This window comes from Melopsittacus undulatus, chromosome 8, assembly GCF_012275295.1.
Source record: "Melopsittacus undulatus isolate bMelUnd1 chromosome 8, bMelUnd1.mat.Z, whole genome shotgun sequence".
In the NCBI taxonomy this organism is placed as follows: Eukaryota; Metazoa; Chordata; class Aves; order Psittaciformes; family Psittaculidae; genus Melopsittacus; species Melopsittacus undulatus.
This window is the reverse complement of record NC_047534.1, coordinates 41,870,419-41,886,268: the sequence shown is the minus strand read 5'-3', so window position 1 is coordinate 41,886,268 and position 15,850 is coordinate 41,870,419. Positions and strand designations below refer to the sequence as shown.

Here is a 15,850-nt window from a genome sequence, read left to right as displayed (position 1 = left end):
AACTATCCAAAATGATCTCTCAGTAGCTCATGATGGAGTACAGGCTGCATTAGACTTGCACACTACTCCACTAGGCAGCTTCCACTGTTTGTCAAAGATACTTGCAGAACAGCAGAAAGTATGCCCACTTTTTAACACGAGCTTTATGCATGTCATTTGTAAACAGAAAACACAGAAATAAGCATCTTCCTAGTGATGGATCTGGGACATGACCCTTGTAAAGTTTCAGATGAACAACTACAGCTCCGAATGGGAGAGATCTCTCAAAATCCAACTCCCTTGATGGAAAATTTCAAAGAGTTGATTCAATATAACAAAATAATTCTGGTAAGCGCAAGTGAAAGATAGCAACACCTAGGCTTATCACATGATCTGATGGTAACTGGATCTGAGAGCACAACATAGAACACATCTTGGGTGAAAACAAGTTTAAATTTCTGCTGTATCAGAGGACTACATGTAATGAGAAATGGTTTTGCTTTCCTTGGTGTGTGTAACAAAAAGACAGTGGGTACATTAGGGGGTAGTGCAGTTAAGCAGGAACAAGTTTGTAGAGCAGAAGAGTTTGTGCTGATGTCCTAAAACATATACAATCAGGGCACAATGAGTCTTCTGTGCAAGCTATCAAGCTAGAGATGAGTACAGAGAAAGAAGATTCACTGCAAGGATTATTAAAAGGAATTTCAAAATGCCAGTTTATTTTAAAACATTTCAGATAACAGTATTCCCCCATGTGATACTGTAATAGAAAATAGAGATTGGTAACTTTTAACTTTGTCTCATACTAGGCAAGCATTCATGGATAATACAGAAAAAAGGGAACACTTTTTACATTGTAAGTTTGACCTGTATCTCAGAGTTGTGGCTGGTCTATCAGCAGCCAGAAATACTAAAATATATATTGCCACATGTATATTTTTTATGTATACTTACTATCACCCTTTGTGGGGGTGGCATGTGTCTGTGTATACATCTCTCTATAGACATCTCCTTTACACTGGAAAACATGTTAAATGTACTCTGGTTGGAACTCACAAATTCTATTTCATCTGTGCTAGCCATGCAACAAGTTTGCTTCTGTAGCTTCAGAGTGTATTTGAAGGTCTACTCTTGTCAAAGAGGCCCAGATTCATTCACTTCACCAAGGGAATGCAGTCTCTCAACAGAATCCTCTCTGCACCAGTTCTTCCAAGAAAGGATTAGAGCAGCTAAGAGACATGTCATGGAAGTCTTCTAGAATGAGCTACTAATTCTAATCTATGCTTTTCAGCATTATCAGTTGCTAAAAACTCCTACTTCATATTGGTAAAGACACAACTCTAAAACCAGAAGAAGTTGTACCAAAAAATGGATCTGTGTTGAAACACTTAAGACATCATCTCACAGAAGTGAACAGGAAGATACTTAATCCTGTGGAATTTGAATTTTTCACACATGGAACTACTTGGGTTTGTTGTTTTTTTTTTTTTTTTTAGAATATGAATAGGAAAGTAGAAAATGTGGATGAATAAGGTGAAGAACACTGATTTTATGAGTAATTATTGATCATTAAATAACACATTTACATTTTTTTTCTAGTCCCCTACTGTTCTTCCACAGACAGGAGGACTATCTCAAGCTGGCTGTACATCAGGGTTACAGTCCCCAAAAAAGCCACCACACACACACAGAAGATCAGCTTCAAATTCAGAAAGCAGAACTAAAAGTACTTATAAGATGTGGAAGAATAAGAAAACCATGTGCTGCTGCATAAAAATGTAGATGATTCAGAAAGAAAATGCAGAAATACTGAAGACTCTAAAGATAAAAATACAAACCCCAAGAACACACCAATGCCATCACACCATTTAACAGATTAAAGGAGGGTTAACCAGCTAGTCTGCTAAGCATCTGTGAGCAGAGGTCTCTTTCCAGGGTTTGTAGGGCAAAATGCTATAATGCCACTCCTCTGAAAGCAGGGGTTATGTGGACTAGCATGATCCCTGGATGGGTTCATAAATATCCATCAAAAAACAAGCATCAGGTAGAAAATTCTACTTGCAAAGAGCCTAAATTAAGGATTACTATGATTGCTCCCTTTTTCCTAGACCTCAATGTATTGCACTACTAATCAAGAAACCACAAGAACAGAACTATTTCTCTGCACATATACTGCTTTCCAAAAGAGAAACCAGATTAGAGATATTTATCATTAACCTCAGAACAGACCCTGATAATATAATTATTGAAAAGGTACAAACAACTTTCTCTTGTCATACGTATAAGTAACGTGAACAAGAGATAACACTAGAAGCTGACTAATCTGTAACAAGAAAAGGCTTAAATCATCACTTTACATGTGCACAATTAATGACAGACAACTTTTGTTTGAATTTTAGAATCAGAAAGTTGTAATGCTGATGAAAGAACAACAGTCAATAAGATATTTAGGTCTGTTAAAATCTTAATGACTTCTACTGCTTGAAAGTTTTAGAAACATGTGTTCCATTCATGAACCATTCTGTTCAAGAAACAGCAGGGAGTACTTGCAATGGTAGATTTAATGAAACCAGAGGAAACCCCAGTTAATATCTATGACAGGCATCTCTGATAAATGTCTTCAAGATATTAATCCAATACTGAAACCTGTAATCCAGTTATATGATTTTTGACACCTGATTTTATGTTAGGATTTAATATTCATAATATTGTAAAACTGTTCCGACTCCCTACATATTACTGGAATACCTTAAGATTTTCACCGAAGCCTGGTTTAAGACAGTAAACAACAAACCCCCACATTCATTAATCACCATGTAGTTTTTTCTTCAAGTATTAGCACTATCAGTTTGGCAAGCCCTCCACCTAATTTCTGGAAGATGATTGTTCTGATTTTAATGACCCCTCCTAGGCTATAATGGATTTAATCTATAATGACACACATGAGTCAAACATTGCATGAAACAATACCTCATAATGTTACCAAAGTGTAGACTTTAGGTTTCAGCTGTAGCTAAAGGAGCAAGTTCTCCAGGGTAATGACCACTGACTTTCAGGTATCTAGTTTCCCCTTACATATCAGAACCATTATAGTCTGCCTTTTTATCTTCCTTTTTCTTTTTCCTTTTGTTTGTTTTTACAAAACAAACCTGCAGAGATGTGAAGGCAAGGTCAAAAACACTGCAGTTTTCATTCACCCAGGAAGTTGCTTTAAATTAGTGGAACAGAAAGGTGTTATATTTAAATTAGAAACTGCAATTTGATCAGAAAGAGTTAATTCCAACTGCTATGCTATAACCAGAATCAGAATACAAAAGGCTGATAAGGCATCTACTATCCTTAGTTCAGAAACAACTGCTGATTCTTTACAGTGTTCTTCAACATTCAAATATGGAGACAGCCATCTAGTGTCACATTACACACATCTGTTTCTATTAAACATGCTGTAGTGTGAACAACATCAACAACACACATATACACACTTTGAAACTCACCTCATTTGAAGAGAAGGTTAAAGTGTGTGAACGACCTGACAGATTTGGCTCTGTCACTAACCCTGAAAGTTCACAACTTGGCTTGCTATGGTATGTGTCATCTATGACAACTCTACTCTGCAAACAAGTGGAAATAATGTTTTATTAACTCACTCTTTGGAAAAGCAAGTCATAAGGTGACATTCTAGTATTTTTTTGTTAAAAAATGAAAATAAACCAAAGTACAATTTAGTTACCTTTAGATTACATACAAAATGAACTCATGACATCAAGCATCTGACTTGTTCTTGTTAAATTAATGAATTCAAGAACATAGTAAAAGATTTAAAGCAATATCCCCAATAAAAGCACCTTGTGTGGAGAATCGGTCATAACCCCAAATGCCATTTAATACACAAGGAAATACATGTGGTTACTTTTTCAGCAGGCATACCACATTTGAGGACAAGCAATTTAAGACTTACTTGCGGGAATTATTCATACTGAGTTTGTATTCCACTCAAACCTACACAAGTACTATGAATGTGCTTCAGAAGGTACTGTTCTGTTGGTGAGATAAAGATCAGTCCCAATTGTTTGTTGTCATTAAGATTCCCATGGCACAGAAGTGCCCCCATAAATTCCAAAGTTTCTGAAAACAAGAGCTAGGTTTAGACTTCACAGTGGCCCATTATCGAACCACTGCAGTCAACAGTGAAATGATAGGCTGTCTCTGCCTAACATACATTGAGATTTGGAATAGCAAGGAGCTTACAGCAGCTTGCAGATCAGGGTTCAAATTAGTCCATGAACAGAAAATACGGAGCTTGCCTAAGGACAAGCTTTCTAAATCTTTAAATACTGAGTTAAGATTTTGTATTGCTGCTCATTTTAACAGCTTTGATGAGGGTGGTGAAGCACTGGAACACGTTACTATGGAGGTGGTAGATGCCCCATCTCCAGCAATATTCAAGGCCAAGCTGGACAGGGCTCTTGGCAATTTGATTCAATTGAAGATGTTCCTGCTCACTCCAGGGGCACTGGACTAGATGACCTTTACAGGTCCAACCCAAATTATTCTATGATTCAGTTTTTAGGTGGCTGTATTTGAGGCACAGAATCATGTAATCTGAAAATCACCTTGATATGAAAAATACCACATAGATGTAAAACATCTTTAGAAGAATTTTTATAATAAATGGACTGTATCCGGCTATATAAAATCTTTTTAGCTAAAGTACCAAATAGTGTAAAAACACTGACAAAGCTGAACATTCTAGAAATTCAGCAATTATTTCTATGTCTTTACAAAAAATGGTTTAACACAGTAAGTCTACAGAAATTATGTAGTTTGACAGCCTGAACAAATTATTTTCAAAACAGAACACTTACGAAATGAAAGATTTTTAAAAATATATTCTTTTAATAAATTACTATTATGTTTTTAAAAAAACTAAGAAATTAAAGTTCAGGTTAGAAATATGACTAATGTAAGAACTATCATATTGAAAGAATGTAAAATCTTCGTAGCATTTACTATTTACGTTTAGTTATTACACTTAGTCTGTGTTTAAAGGAGGCTTTTGGATCTGTATGCCTCCCTTTGCATCTAAAAGCAGCAGGATCTAGGTTCAAACTTACTTAGCAGACACTGTATGTACAACTTCAGGCAGGTTACCTGAGCAGCTTATGACTGAAGCTGAAGAGTACAAAAGCCCCCCAGACGCTACACCTGAAAACTTTACAGCAGGTTTGGTAAGAAAATCCTCCTAAAGAATACCAATGTATGTGTTTTACAGAATATTTTCTAGTTTGATTACCTTCATTTCCAGCTCAGATCCTGACCTCTACATTATTTTTCTTTAGCGAGTAAAAAAATAACTCTGCCAAAATCATGCCTCCTACTTTTGCCTTTCTAAAATTTATTTCTCAGCACTACCCTGTGTTGTCTACAAACAGTAAGCAATTATTTACCAGAATTTTCTCTATGTGTGTAATCAAGTAACAGTACTTTATAAGGATGCCATACTGTATCCCTATATGCATAAATAATTTGAGATCCTAAATTAAACTGATGTTACAGACATTTTTGTTCAGTAACTGATGCTCCTATAAGTTACTGTACTTAGAACTATGTTTTTTCAGTTGTCTTCATTGAGTACTTCTGTATTTGTTTCCTTGACTTAAACTCGATGTTCTTGTTTAAACTTGATTTCAGTTTAAACTCAACTCTAAATTTTGTTCTGGCCTTGGCTTTGGGGTGTATACTTGATCTTTGCACTCCCTTTTTCCCCTAAATTACTGCTACACATTTCCAGTCTTAACAAAAAAACCAAAACCAAACCAAACCAACAAAAAAAAAAAAGCAAGGAAACAAGCCAAAGCAATACCCGAGGAAAAATCCACCACAAACCAACAAACAAAAAAACCCCAACAACCCCAACCCAATGCACAACTTCAGTTTTTCTGCTACCTTTCATAGGGTGGTACTGTACATAACTGAAAAACGGAGTTCTAATTACTCACGTAGATTATTTTACAAACTACATTATATTTCAGGTACTTATTCAGTTTTTTAGATGTAAAAGGTATTACCAAAAACAGCAGAATACTTTGCCCACCAACCTATTATCCAATTAATTTCATCCCAAAATGAAAATCTATTTAGGAGCTCTTCTTTTAGCTACCCTCAGTTCACTCCTTCTACCTTTGCACAGTGATCAAGGGCAGTTCAGAAACAAAGCGGTACAAAAAAAATACAAAAAACAAGCAAATGACAACAACAACAAAAGAATAAAAAAGGTAAGATGATAACAGAGAAAAATATTTAAGGAGACTTCAGAAAAAAATATGAAGAAAACATAACCAAAAGTAAAGCATGTCAACACCAGCTGTAACATTTTCTCCTGCTCCTGCTCCTATTTGGTTTAAAGAAGTAGTAGCTTCCTTTTAAGGATTGAGAGCCACTTACAAAGACTTTTTTTATTTTGGTAGAGCCCAGAATTCAGATAGAAGAGGTTTTATAGATATGCTTCCTAAGGTACTAGGATATAAACAATTTACATCCCAGTGTTCTTCCTTGCAGCTAAAATTAAATACTGCATACACCTAAATATGAGTGGTATGTACATGTTTGCATTGTATCAATGGGACTAAATCAAACGGCAGATTATATTAAGGGACTAATCTACAAACTGTCATTTAGAAATCTCAGAAGGCTGAACAGTCTGCAACACTCAGACCACCCTGCCCATGGCAGGGGGGTTGGAACTAGATGATCTTGAGGTCCTTTCCAATCCTAACTATTCTATGATTCTACGAAGATTTTAGTTCTTGTGTTTCCAGCTTTCACAAGGAACAAGAAGCTGATACATTAGTTTGCCAAATTAGAAGTTTATAATTTTAAGAAAATAAAAACCTTCTAGGTATCATAATTTTAAAAGGCACATTTTGCAGAAACAGAACCCACTTTAATTCCTTACACCATCAATATTAAAACTCACCTACAGAAATTATAGACAATGCAAAAGACTCAGTACAAAAGTTAGAGATCTTTACATGACAAAGTTCTTATGTTAGGGCTTCTACTTTTACCTGCTCTGTAAGAAACATTTTCACCTGATCATATGGGATAACTACAGACATAAAAGCAATAAATATTATGGACTTAAAGTCAGCAAAAAGGAGTGTTCTTTCTTTAAATTCTGGGAAGATGATTTTGTTCCTGTTATGTTCTTTTAGTGACAAGACTCACTGCTGAGTGGTCAAGCACAGTTCTTTTTCAGTTTTAATGTCTTTTCATAGTGAGGTTTACCAAAGTCTTGTTATTTTAGCGCAAACTTAATTATCAACTGCAGGTTAAAATCTACAAAGATCAGTCATTCCAAGCAGTAGCTACTGTCTCATTACTGTCTTTATAAAAGACCCTAAATATTGCAAAGTAAAACCAGCGTGACTTTGGAGAGCTTGAGTATGATTTTAGGATTAATGTATGAGAATGTGCTGTTTAACAGGGTCAGCTTTCTACCATTTTATAAAGCAGGAAGGTAGTTGAAGGAAGACTTGTATATTCTTCCAGCTGCTGGTTTGCAACTGGCACTAAAGAAAAGAGTGGTAAACTACAATTACATACTGGAGCATGAGAGGGAAACAAAAAATAAAACAGTAGGCAAGAAACCAGCTGGAAGGTTAAAGTAATAATCAACTTAAATATACAACTATGAGAAGAAAAGGCTATTATTTCAAGGTAACATGGAAAGGAAAAGACTCTGAATCTGGTAAGTTCTATACCTTTTTGACTACTGAGAAAAGCATCTACATAAACATCACTAAGGGGTGCTTAAGCACATTACGGAAGCTTATAGTAGAAATGCAAGTGGGACTTCTACTATGCTCAGAAAAATCATTTGAATCATACAAAGGATGAATGAGGTGGGGATGAATGGGTTCTTCTGAACCAAAGACTCTGAAAGCTAAACCACTGAATGTTTACCTATACAGAAAACATCTCTTGGTAACTTTGCTACAGCCTATTAGGAGATCAGTCATGCACTCCCATTTAATCAAAAATTGTACAACAGAATCAAGCAACGCAGGAGCTGTAAATACATGACTGACACATAGTGGACAGTATTCTGTAATGTGTTAGTGTACTTCAGAGATTAAAAATTTCTACCCTTCTTAAGTTCCTGTGCTATGGTAAGTGGTTCTAAAATCACTTCACAAACTTTGTGTGCAGGCAGCTTACTCCTGTCATAGGGACTGTAAATTCACACTAAGAAAACAAAACGTAATTTAAGAAATTGCCTTTGCAAATTATCAGTGACTTAATGGACTACAACCTGGAAAGTTTCTCTTCTAGACTTGTGACTCACTTTTCTTTAACAGCACAGAGAAAAAGGAAAAAGTGAAAGGGTATTTTAGACAGCCAAAGTGAAAAAAAAATTGTGAAACTCAAAAACAGCTTTCAAGGTTACTCAAAGAGCTATAATTTTGAATTTGACAAAATCCAAAGGAAACAGGAATGGAGGTAGGTTAGTAAGATTGTTAGTAACAGTCTTACACTGAAATTGGTTTTAACAAACTACTTAGTACACACTGTACTTCTTACTTTTTACAGCCGTTACTTCCCAATAGTTTAAATTGTGGAGATGGTAACTTTATGATTATAGACTGAACTGTGCAGTCTCGCTCTTAAGACTTGGTTAAAAGGCTTTAAATTACTAGAAGGCTATTTGTTACTCAGAAGCAGTTTCCTAGAAGATACATCTCTTGGCTTTCAATACTAAATTTGTTAATGAAAACCATCCACCTGTTTGGCATGTCACCCCTACATATCAGTACATTAAGAGGTGACTGGCAAACTGCCCGGGAAGCTGACTTCTATTTATGTACACTTCCTCCAAGTATTAAACTATACCACACAGGGAAAAAGATTTGGCTTTTAAAATTATGCTGTCCTAAAGCTAGCATTACCTTTAGCATTATAAACCAGCGAAATAACATACCCTGTGACTGTTCCCTAGACGCTATTTCAACCTGAATAGCCTCCCACTGATGCTTCAACTGAACAGGAGGGAATGGGAACACTCACACAGTTTCTCCTTGTGAGGGCTGTGAAGCCTCAGCCTTCTGAAGCACCATTTGGAAGAGGGGATGTGGTCAAGGACTAAGTCAGCAAGCTTCCACATACTAAAGACTGATATTTTTACTTTATCAAGATGTAATGCTTAAACATTCAAAGCACAAATTAGTCATCTTTACCTTGCTCTTATTCTTCTCTTGACTGTGTTCACCACTGTCCTGCCCACTCTGAGCAAAGTGCGAGCTGCTACTAGAAATCTGAGGCTCCTTGTGGCTGTCTCCAAACCAAGAGAAAGGCATGCAAGTAGGAACAGGGGAATCTGAATCGGATGCAGACAGATTGTTGCCCGAGTCATCCAACAGTTCTCGGGAACCTCTGAAATAAGTAGAATAAATTGTGTTTAAACAACAAACCACCTCATCCTGTCTCCAGACACACAAGCCACACACAATACAACAACAAACTTGAAACACACACCACTAATTCTTACTTCTTTTCATAGCACAATTGATAATTACAAAGAAAACAATACTTGCCTTTAAACTGCCATCCAAAATAATTTGAATAATTTGAACAACACAAATTTAAGTGTTTTTGCAGATATTTCACACAATTTAACAATTTCAAATAATTTGCTAATTTAACTTACTCAACATTAATCTAATAATCAAGCAAAATAAAATTTTTATATTTAAGATAGGGCACAAGGTGTTAATCTTCTGAGCCACTTTAAAATGTAACCCTATTTTATTGTTTCCCTTGTACTATTCTATGTATTTTTCTTTATTCAGGAGATTAGAAGCTCACTTCCGTATCATCTTATCAATTGCCATATTCTACCACTGTTATACTTCAATGTACTTTAAAGTCAAATAGTAATGATAATTTTAAAACAGATACTTAGGTTAAAATCTTTAGGAACATATAATGTATGTATTAAACAAACAAAACAACTACCTGCTATCCAGAGAACCTCTTAGGTTTTCTTTTTCGTGTTTCTTGCCCTTGCCTCCAGATTTCCGTAGTCCACTGAAGTAAAAAAACCCACAGTTTTCACAAAGCATTTACATTTACACAGTATGACTTTTTTCAATCGATAAGCGAGTTTCTACATTGATTCTAGCTGTTACAAAAAGCCACGTTTAGGTTGTTATACAACATATGATTTTGCAGATTATGCATGTAATTAAAAAAAGTACTGTCACTCATCTTTACTCAAGAACCATGACAGAATTATGCAAGCACTTTCAAGGACCACATATAATCAAAATAAACACTGAAAATGCCCAAGAGCTATTGTGTATTCAGATAAAAACCAAAGAACCCCAGGAAATAATTTGAGGGAAAATATGATACCCTCCAAAAGTAACACTGAAACCTATTTGTTTCCAAATGAACACAAACAAAATCTCACCCAAAATCTGGAAATCTCCTTTTGGACTTCCCTGATGATGTTCCTTCATTTGTTTCTACCGTCCTATCTTCATTCTTCTTTTCTTCTGCTTTTCATAGTGGGGTGAAAAATAAAAATGTTATTCTAAAAAGATTTGCAAGTTTCAAGTAATTCTGATGATGCCTGTAAGCAAATAAGATACTAAAATATGAGTAACTTAAATTTACATGCAGATACTAGCGGAAACTACAGCCTTATCAACGTAAGTTGTTCTCAGGGCATCTTCCCATCATTCTGGCTGTGCTGTACCACTGAAAAATGGCAACACAACAGTTGCTTATGACTGATCAAAAATATTGCTTTTGATAAACAGTAATTCTATACTGTCTACAGAAAGAGAAAACATACCACAGCATTTTGCTTCAGTGAATTAAACCAAAACGTAGTTTATGATAGTTTTAAGAAAAAGTACCTCTTTCACAAAATGTCAACCCTAAAATATACCAACTAGATAACCAGGATAAATAAGATGCTTTTAAGAAACTCAGTTTCAAAGGAACAGCTGAGCAAATACAGCATTAAATTGTCCTTTACTATGCTTCAAGTATTATAAGATTTTCCTTTTGCATTTTTTTCTGGTTCAATAGCTAGTTCAGCTAGCTAATTGGAATATAGGCTATGAATGCAAGGTGCTAGCTCCAGAAAACGTGCTGAAACAACATGATAGCCAGTACCTGGAGAGCAGACAGATCCTAACAAACCAAGCTTCTTGGAAACAGTATACAAAATGTGACTATTCTGAAGAAATAATTGGGGCTTTGAAGCTCCTCCAAGGCTGTTGCACAACTAAGCTGTCTATGAAAGAGATGAAGACTGCTTTTTGTGAGACAAAGTAGGTTTTTAAGCTCTGTCTTCAAGATGACAACTGACATGAAGTAATGTATACAGATGCATTCAAGGATCATAAAGAACAAAAATCACGTTCAGTACACAAAACTGAGGGCAACTATCATCACCCATCCCTTTTCCTGAAACACATAAATGGTTATCTCAGATTTTACCTGCTGGACAGTCAGGGGAGGTTTCCTTCCCTCCCCCCTTTTTTAATATCTGCTCAGTAGTTTCTGATCAATATCAGAATTTTACCCAATTAGTTAACCACTACTTCTAAAAATGTAACAACCAATAAATTATAACTACCAGTTAAGCTGATTATTTTTTTCTGTCAGCTTAAATACAAAACCAGAAGAATTAATTTTAATACTGACATTTGTTTCCACATCTCTCTCCAGAAGAAGTATTCTAAGAAAACAGGTAATTTCTAAAAGACAGTACAATAGGTTAAAGTACAGACTGATACATGAATGGATGGCAAGGCAATAGGAAGGATTATTTCAATGAAATAATAGGTAGACATTTAAATATGGTTAGAATGCAACAAGCTAGCATTTAGTGCCATTTTGCCTACAAAGAGCAAGCTTTCAATACTAATCCTCATCTTTGATGTACTGCATTAATTAGCTCTTCCAGTGACTGCCAATTTTAGGAAAATGTTTACAATGTTTTATCCATCACCAAAAAAAATGTAGAAAAAGAAAGAAAAATCACTTACATATGAAGTAGTTGCTTTGGTAAACTGTGGGGGTTTCGGTTTTTTTTTTTTTTTACTAACAGAAGCTAGGATAGAGACTAGTTCTGTTTAAGACTATAGAAACACATAGAATGAGGAGAGTATAAAACAAATCCTGTTTTCAGGGTATTAAAATAAAGGTTTTGTCTGAGCAGTACAGAAAAGACAGCAAATATAATCTGCTTTTATATATTGTGGTAGCTGACTAGAGGATATATCAAGCATTTAAAACATTTTATGTGATCCCTTTTTCAATTATACTTAAGAAAAAAAGCCAAATACTTCAATCAAATAATGCTTAGTAGTGACTAAGCTGATTATAATACCTTTAACCTTTTCCTAGTGAGAGATATCCTAAGAGGGCAAGATGAATAATGTAGTAATTCCCATAATATTCAGAATCCGTATCTTGTTTAAACACCTGTATAACATCTGGAAGCACAAAGTCAACACTGGGAATCAGGAAATTCGTCAGACTTACTCTCCAATATACTGCCACTTAAGAGGCTAGTGTTCTGTAAAAATGCCTTAGGATCTTTACTGGTTATCCACAGTCAGTTACTTAGCTCCCCTTTAGCTTATGTCAAGACAACCATTTAGTCTGTCTAGATTTATAGGTCTGAGCTTTTACTAAACTGATTTAGACTTATTCCTTTCTATAATTTTTATTGAAACAGCATTTATTTTGGAGGCTTCTTTCAGATTCTTGGTGCTGTAAATTATTTCAGAAATGTTGAGCTTTTGTAGAAATTTGGTAACGAACTTGTTGCAGATGAAGGAATTACAAGGATAAGCTTATTTTCTGAACATACTACTACTACTTACTTGCAATAAGTAAAAATGAATACAATGAACTTACATACATTCTGATAACTTTAAACTTTCTTGAAGAGTTAAGAACTGGTTTTAGAACAGGCAATTAGTTCTGCAGTCAATTCACTTTCCCTCAAAGTAGTTTATTGTTCAATAATAATTTCTATCCAAAATCCGTAATACTAAACCCAAAGGATTAAAATAATAATAACTCTTAAGCTTTACCCTTGGCTTCTTTGCCTTTCCCTTTTGCTTCTCTTTGCTTAACGTTCTTGGAATACCCTTGAGGAGAATTTGGAGCCATCTCTTCAGGAGGAGGTGAACGAGCGGTGGTTGTGCTATTTTCGCTGTTTGGTTTGTGTACTGGAGAAGAGTGTGTGGAAGCAGAAGGACTTGACTCTAGAGGACTTTCTGTGCTTTCTGTTTGTTCAAGCTTTTCACTCTTTCGATCTATGTCATCCAGGTGTGGGAGAGTTAATTTTTCACTTGTTTCTAAGGTCTTGGTTAGGTACACAGGGGAAAGTTCTCTGTTGAGAACAGCATCTTCCAAATCCTCATCCTTCAACAAATACAAAAGTTACTTAATGACAAACATGACATATAATAATTTACTATCTGATCTTCCACTGGATGTAAGGATATGCTGTACTGCACACAAACTTACACAGATCAGAAAATTTTTAGTTACATACACAGATCTTTCTGCACATCCCAAATAGTCTTTCTCCAGCCGAGTCAGAAATGTTCTGGCATATCTTGGCTATTCTGATTCAACGCAATCACTTTTTAGACTATGTGAAGTAGCTCAGTCTTCTCCCTCTACAACAGGCTATTTCATATACTAACTATATACACCCTAATTAACCTGCTTTCCAGAAACATGCTAGAACATTTTACTTGTATACTTTTTGTGGGCTTAAATGATTATTTACGGAATAATGAAGCATTTCAGAGTGCTTACTTTTTGAAGAAATTTGTTAACTAACTTGTTTCAGATGAGAGAATTACATGATAGAAATATATTTCACAACATACCACTGTCACTACACCAAAATCAGTAAGTAGAAGCAGAACACAACAAGCTTGCCTATTTCTTTGCCAACTTCAAATCATCTGTGCCAGAAAGAACATACCAGAGATGACATGTGGTATGAAACCAAATAGGGTTTTTCATTTACAGCATAAAAATATGCTGCTTTGTCACAGTCTGAAAGAAGCATGGACAACACTTAAAATCACTGAACATACATTCAGGCTCCTGAATGCATAATTATCTACCAATATCAGTACCTGCAGATCTGCAGTCTGCTGTCCAGCCCCAAGCGATTCTTTCAGCTTTGATCGAGATGGTGGCTGGCGTTTTACTTTCAAAGCAAGCTGAGCTTTTGCTTTGTGTGCACTGGTGTCTAATCTGGGAGTATCCCCAACAAAAGCATCAAAATCTGCAACAAATATGTATTAATTAAAAAAAAGTCCAAAACAACTGGTAGGCAAATCCTCCAACCCATTGGCCAGAAGAATATTCAGAAGTTAAATCACAATTATTTTACCTGTTAATCATTACTACCATTTCACTATGGGAAAATTCCATTTTATATAATACTATAATATTTTAACATTGTGATAGCAATTTTATTTTTTTTAAAAATATATTTCTATTAAATTTCTTCAGTTAAAAGAAAAAATCCATCAAATCAGGATATAATTGTATTATGGCTTGAAAATAGAATTTTCCTCTCAGGTGAGAATTTGTGCCCCAATGTACTTTCCTGTCCTTGTTCTTTAAGACTCTTTAAAGCACATACGCATCTACCACATCTTTTAAACATGTCCTCCTTTAAACCACCGTTGGATATTTTATAACATTCTAGGCATAAAATTGCAAGACAAATTAAAAACCAGCAAGTTTTGGTGTAAATCATAGCTTTAAATCAGTGGGATTTTAACTGACAAATCTCAATGGTTTAGTTCCAGTAATACTATCAGTTTCAGCGACAGAGAACCTGAGGAACAGTAAAGATGGATCTCTCTCCACCCATCTCCTCTTTCCCACAGCATTTAAGAAATACATTACTACAAATATGGAAAATGTTGGGGGACCTAAACAAAAATAATCCACACTTGTTCAGGTCAAACATTTACCCAGTCTGCAGGAAACAGCAAACAACTTCTTTTAACAACTACTACACGTATAACTACTAAGTTTTATTAAATGCAAATCAAAGATCCTGTAACATACCAGAAGCTAACATATCGGAAGAATTTATTCTGTCTTCTATTGCTTCAGTTTCTTTTTCATTTTCTTTAGTCTTCAACTCTTCATTATATTGGCCTGGACTTTGACAGACATCTTCCAATAAACTGCCACCTCCAAACATATATGGCATTCTCTCATATAATTTTAATTTACTTTCAAGCTCTGAAATCTGCAAGAATTAAAATTCAGAAGTGAGATACAACTCTCTGAGAATGCAGAAGTCTATTTCAAAATATAGTACTCCTTTACTTTTTCCTGATATACTCTCAGCTGTTCTGCATATTTCTGGTCTCTCTCTTCAAGTAGCCTTGAATGATCCTCTTCTTTTTTCATAAATTCTGTTTCTCTGGTGAAAAAAATGTACACATATATATAAAACAGTAACATACAGAAATGTAGAAAAACATAGAAATACATACAGTTGCATTTACTAAAAGGCACTGTAAGTAATCACTGAAAAAAAAATCAAGTCTCTAAAGTATAATGTATTCATTAATCCTATAAGGTCATAAAATGACCTATGTATTTGTTTGCTCTTACTGTCTTCAAAAGAAAATATATGTGACATCACAATTTACTCTGGGCTGAAAAAGGATGTATTGCAACACTTTCTCTACAAAGTTACAACCATCTCTCTACCTTTAAAAGTGGCAAGTTGCACACACATTTAAAGCACGAAATATATGCATGACTCCAATCATTACATCTTAGACAAAGATAA

At 35.1% G+C, this 15,850-nt stretch overlaps 1 protein-coding gene across 4 annotated transcripts in view; it reads right to left on the bottom strand.

Annotated features, from left to right (window-relative positions):
* Positions 1-15,850, bottom strand: part of LOC101874711 (neurabin-1-like) — a 41,209-nt gene that overhangs the window by 4,410 nt on the left and 20,949 nt on the right. Inside the window, exons 9-16 of one of the 4 annotated variants that reach the window (XM_005152601.3) lie at positions 15,379-15,475; positions 15,112-15,298; positions 14,163-14,314; positions 13,098-13,431; positions 10,451-10,538; positions 9,994-10,065; positions 9,216-9,411; positions 3,474-3,590 (exon numbers count right to left, since the gene is read on the bottom strand). In XM_005152601.3, the coding sequence (XP_005152658.2) occupies positions 3,474-3,590; positions 9,216-9,411; positions 9,994-10,065; positions 10,451-10,538; positions 13,098-13,431; positions 14,163-14,314; positions 15,112-15,298; positions 15,379-15,475 (1,243 nt within the window). The remainder of the gene's footprint in view (positions 1-3,473; positions 3,591-9,215; positions 9,412-9,993; positions 10,066-10,450; positions 10,539-13,097; positions 13,432-14,162; positions 14,315-15,111; positions 15,299-15,378; positions 15,476-15,850) is intronic. The other 3 variants (XM_031052307.2, XM_031052308.2, XM_031052309.2) reach the window with 3 other exon arrangements.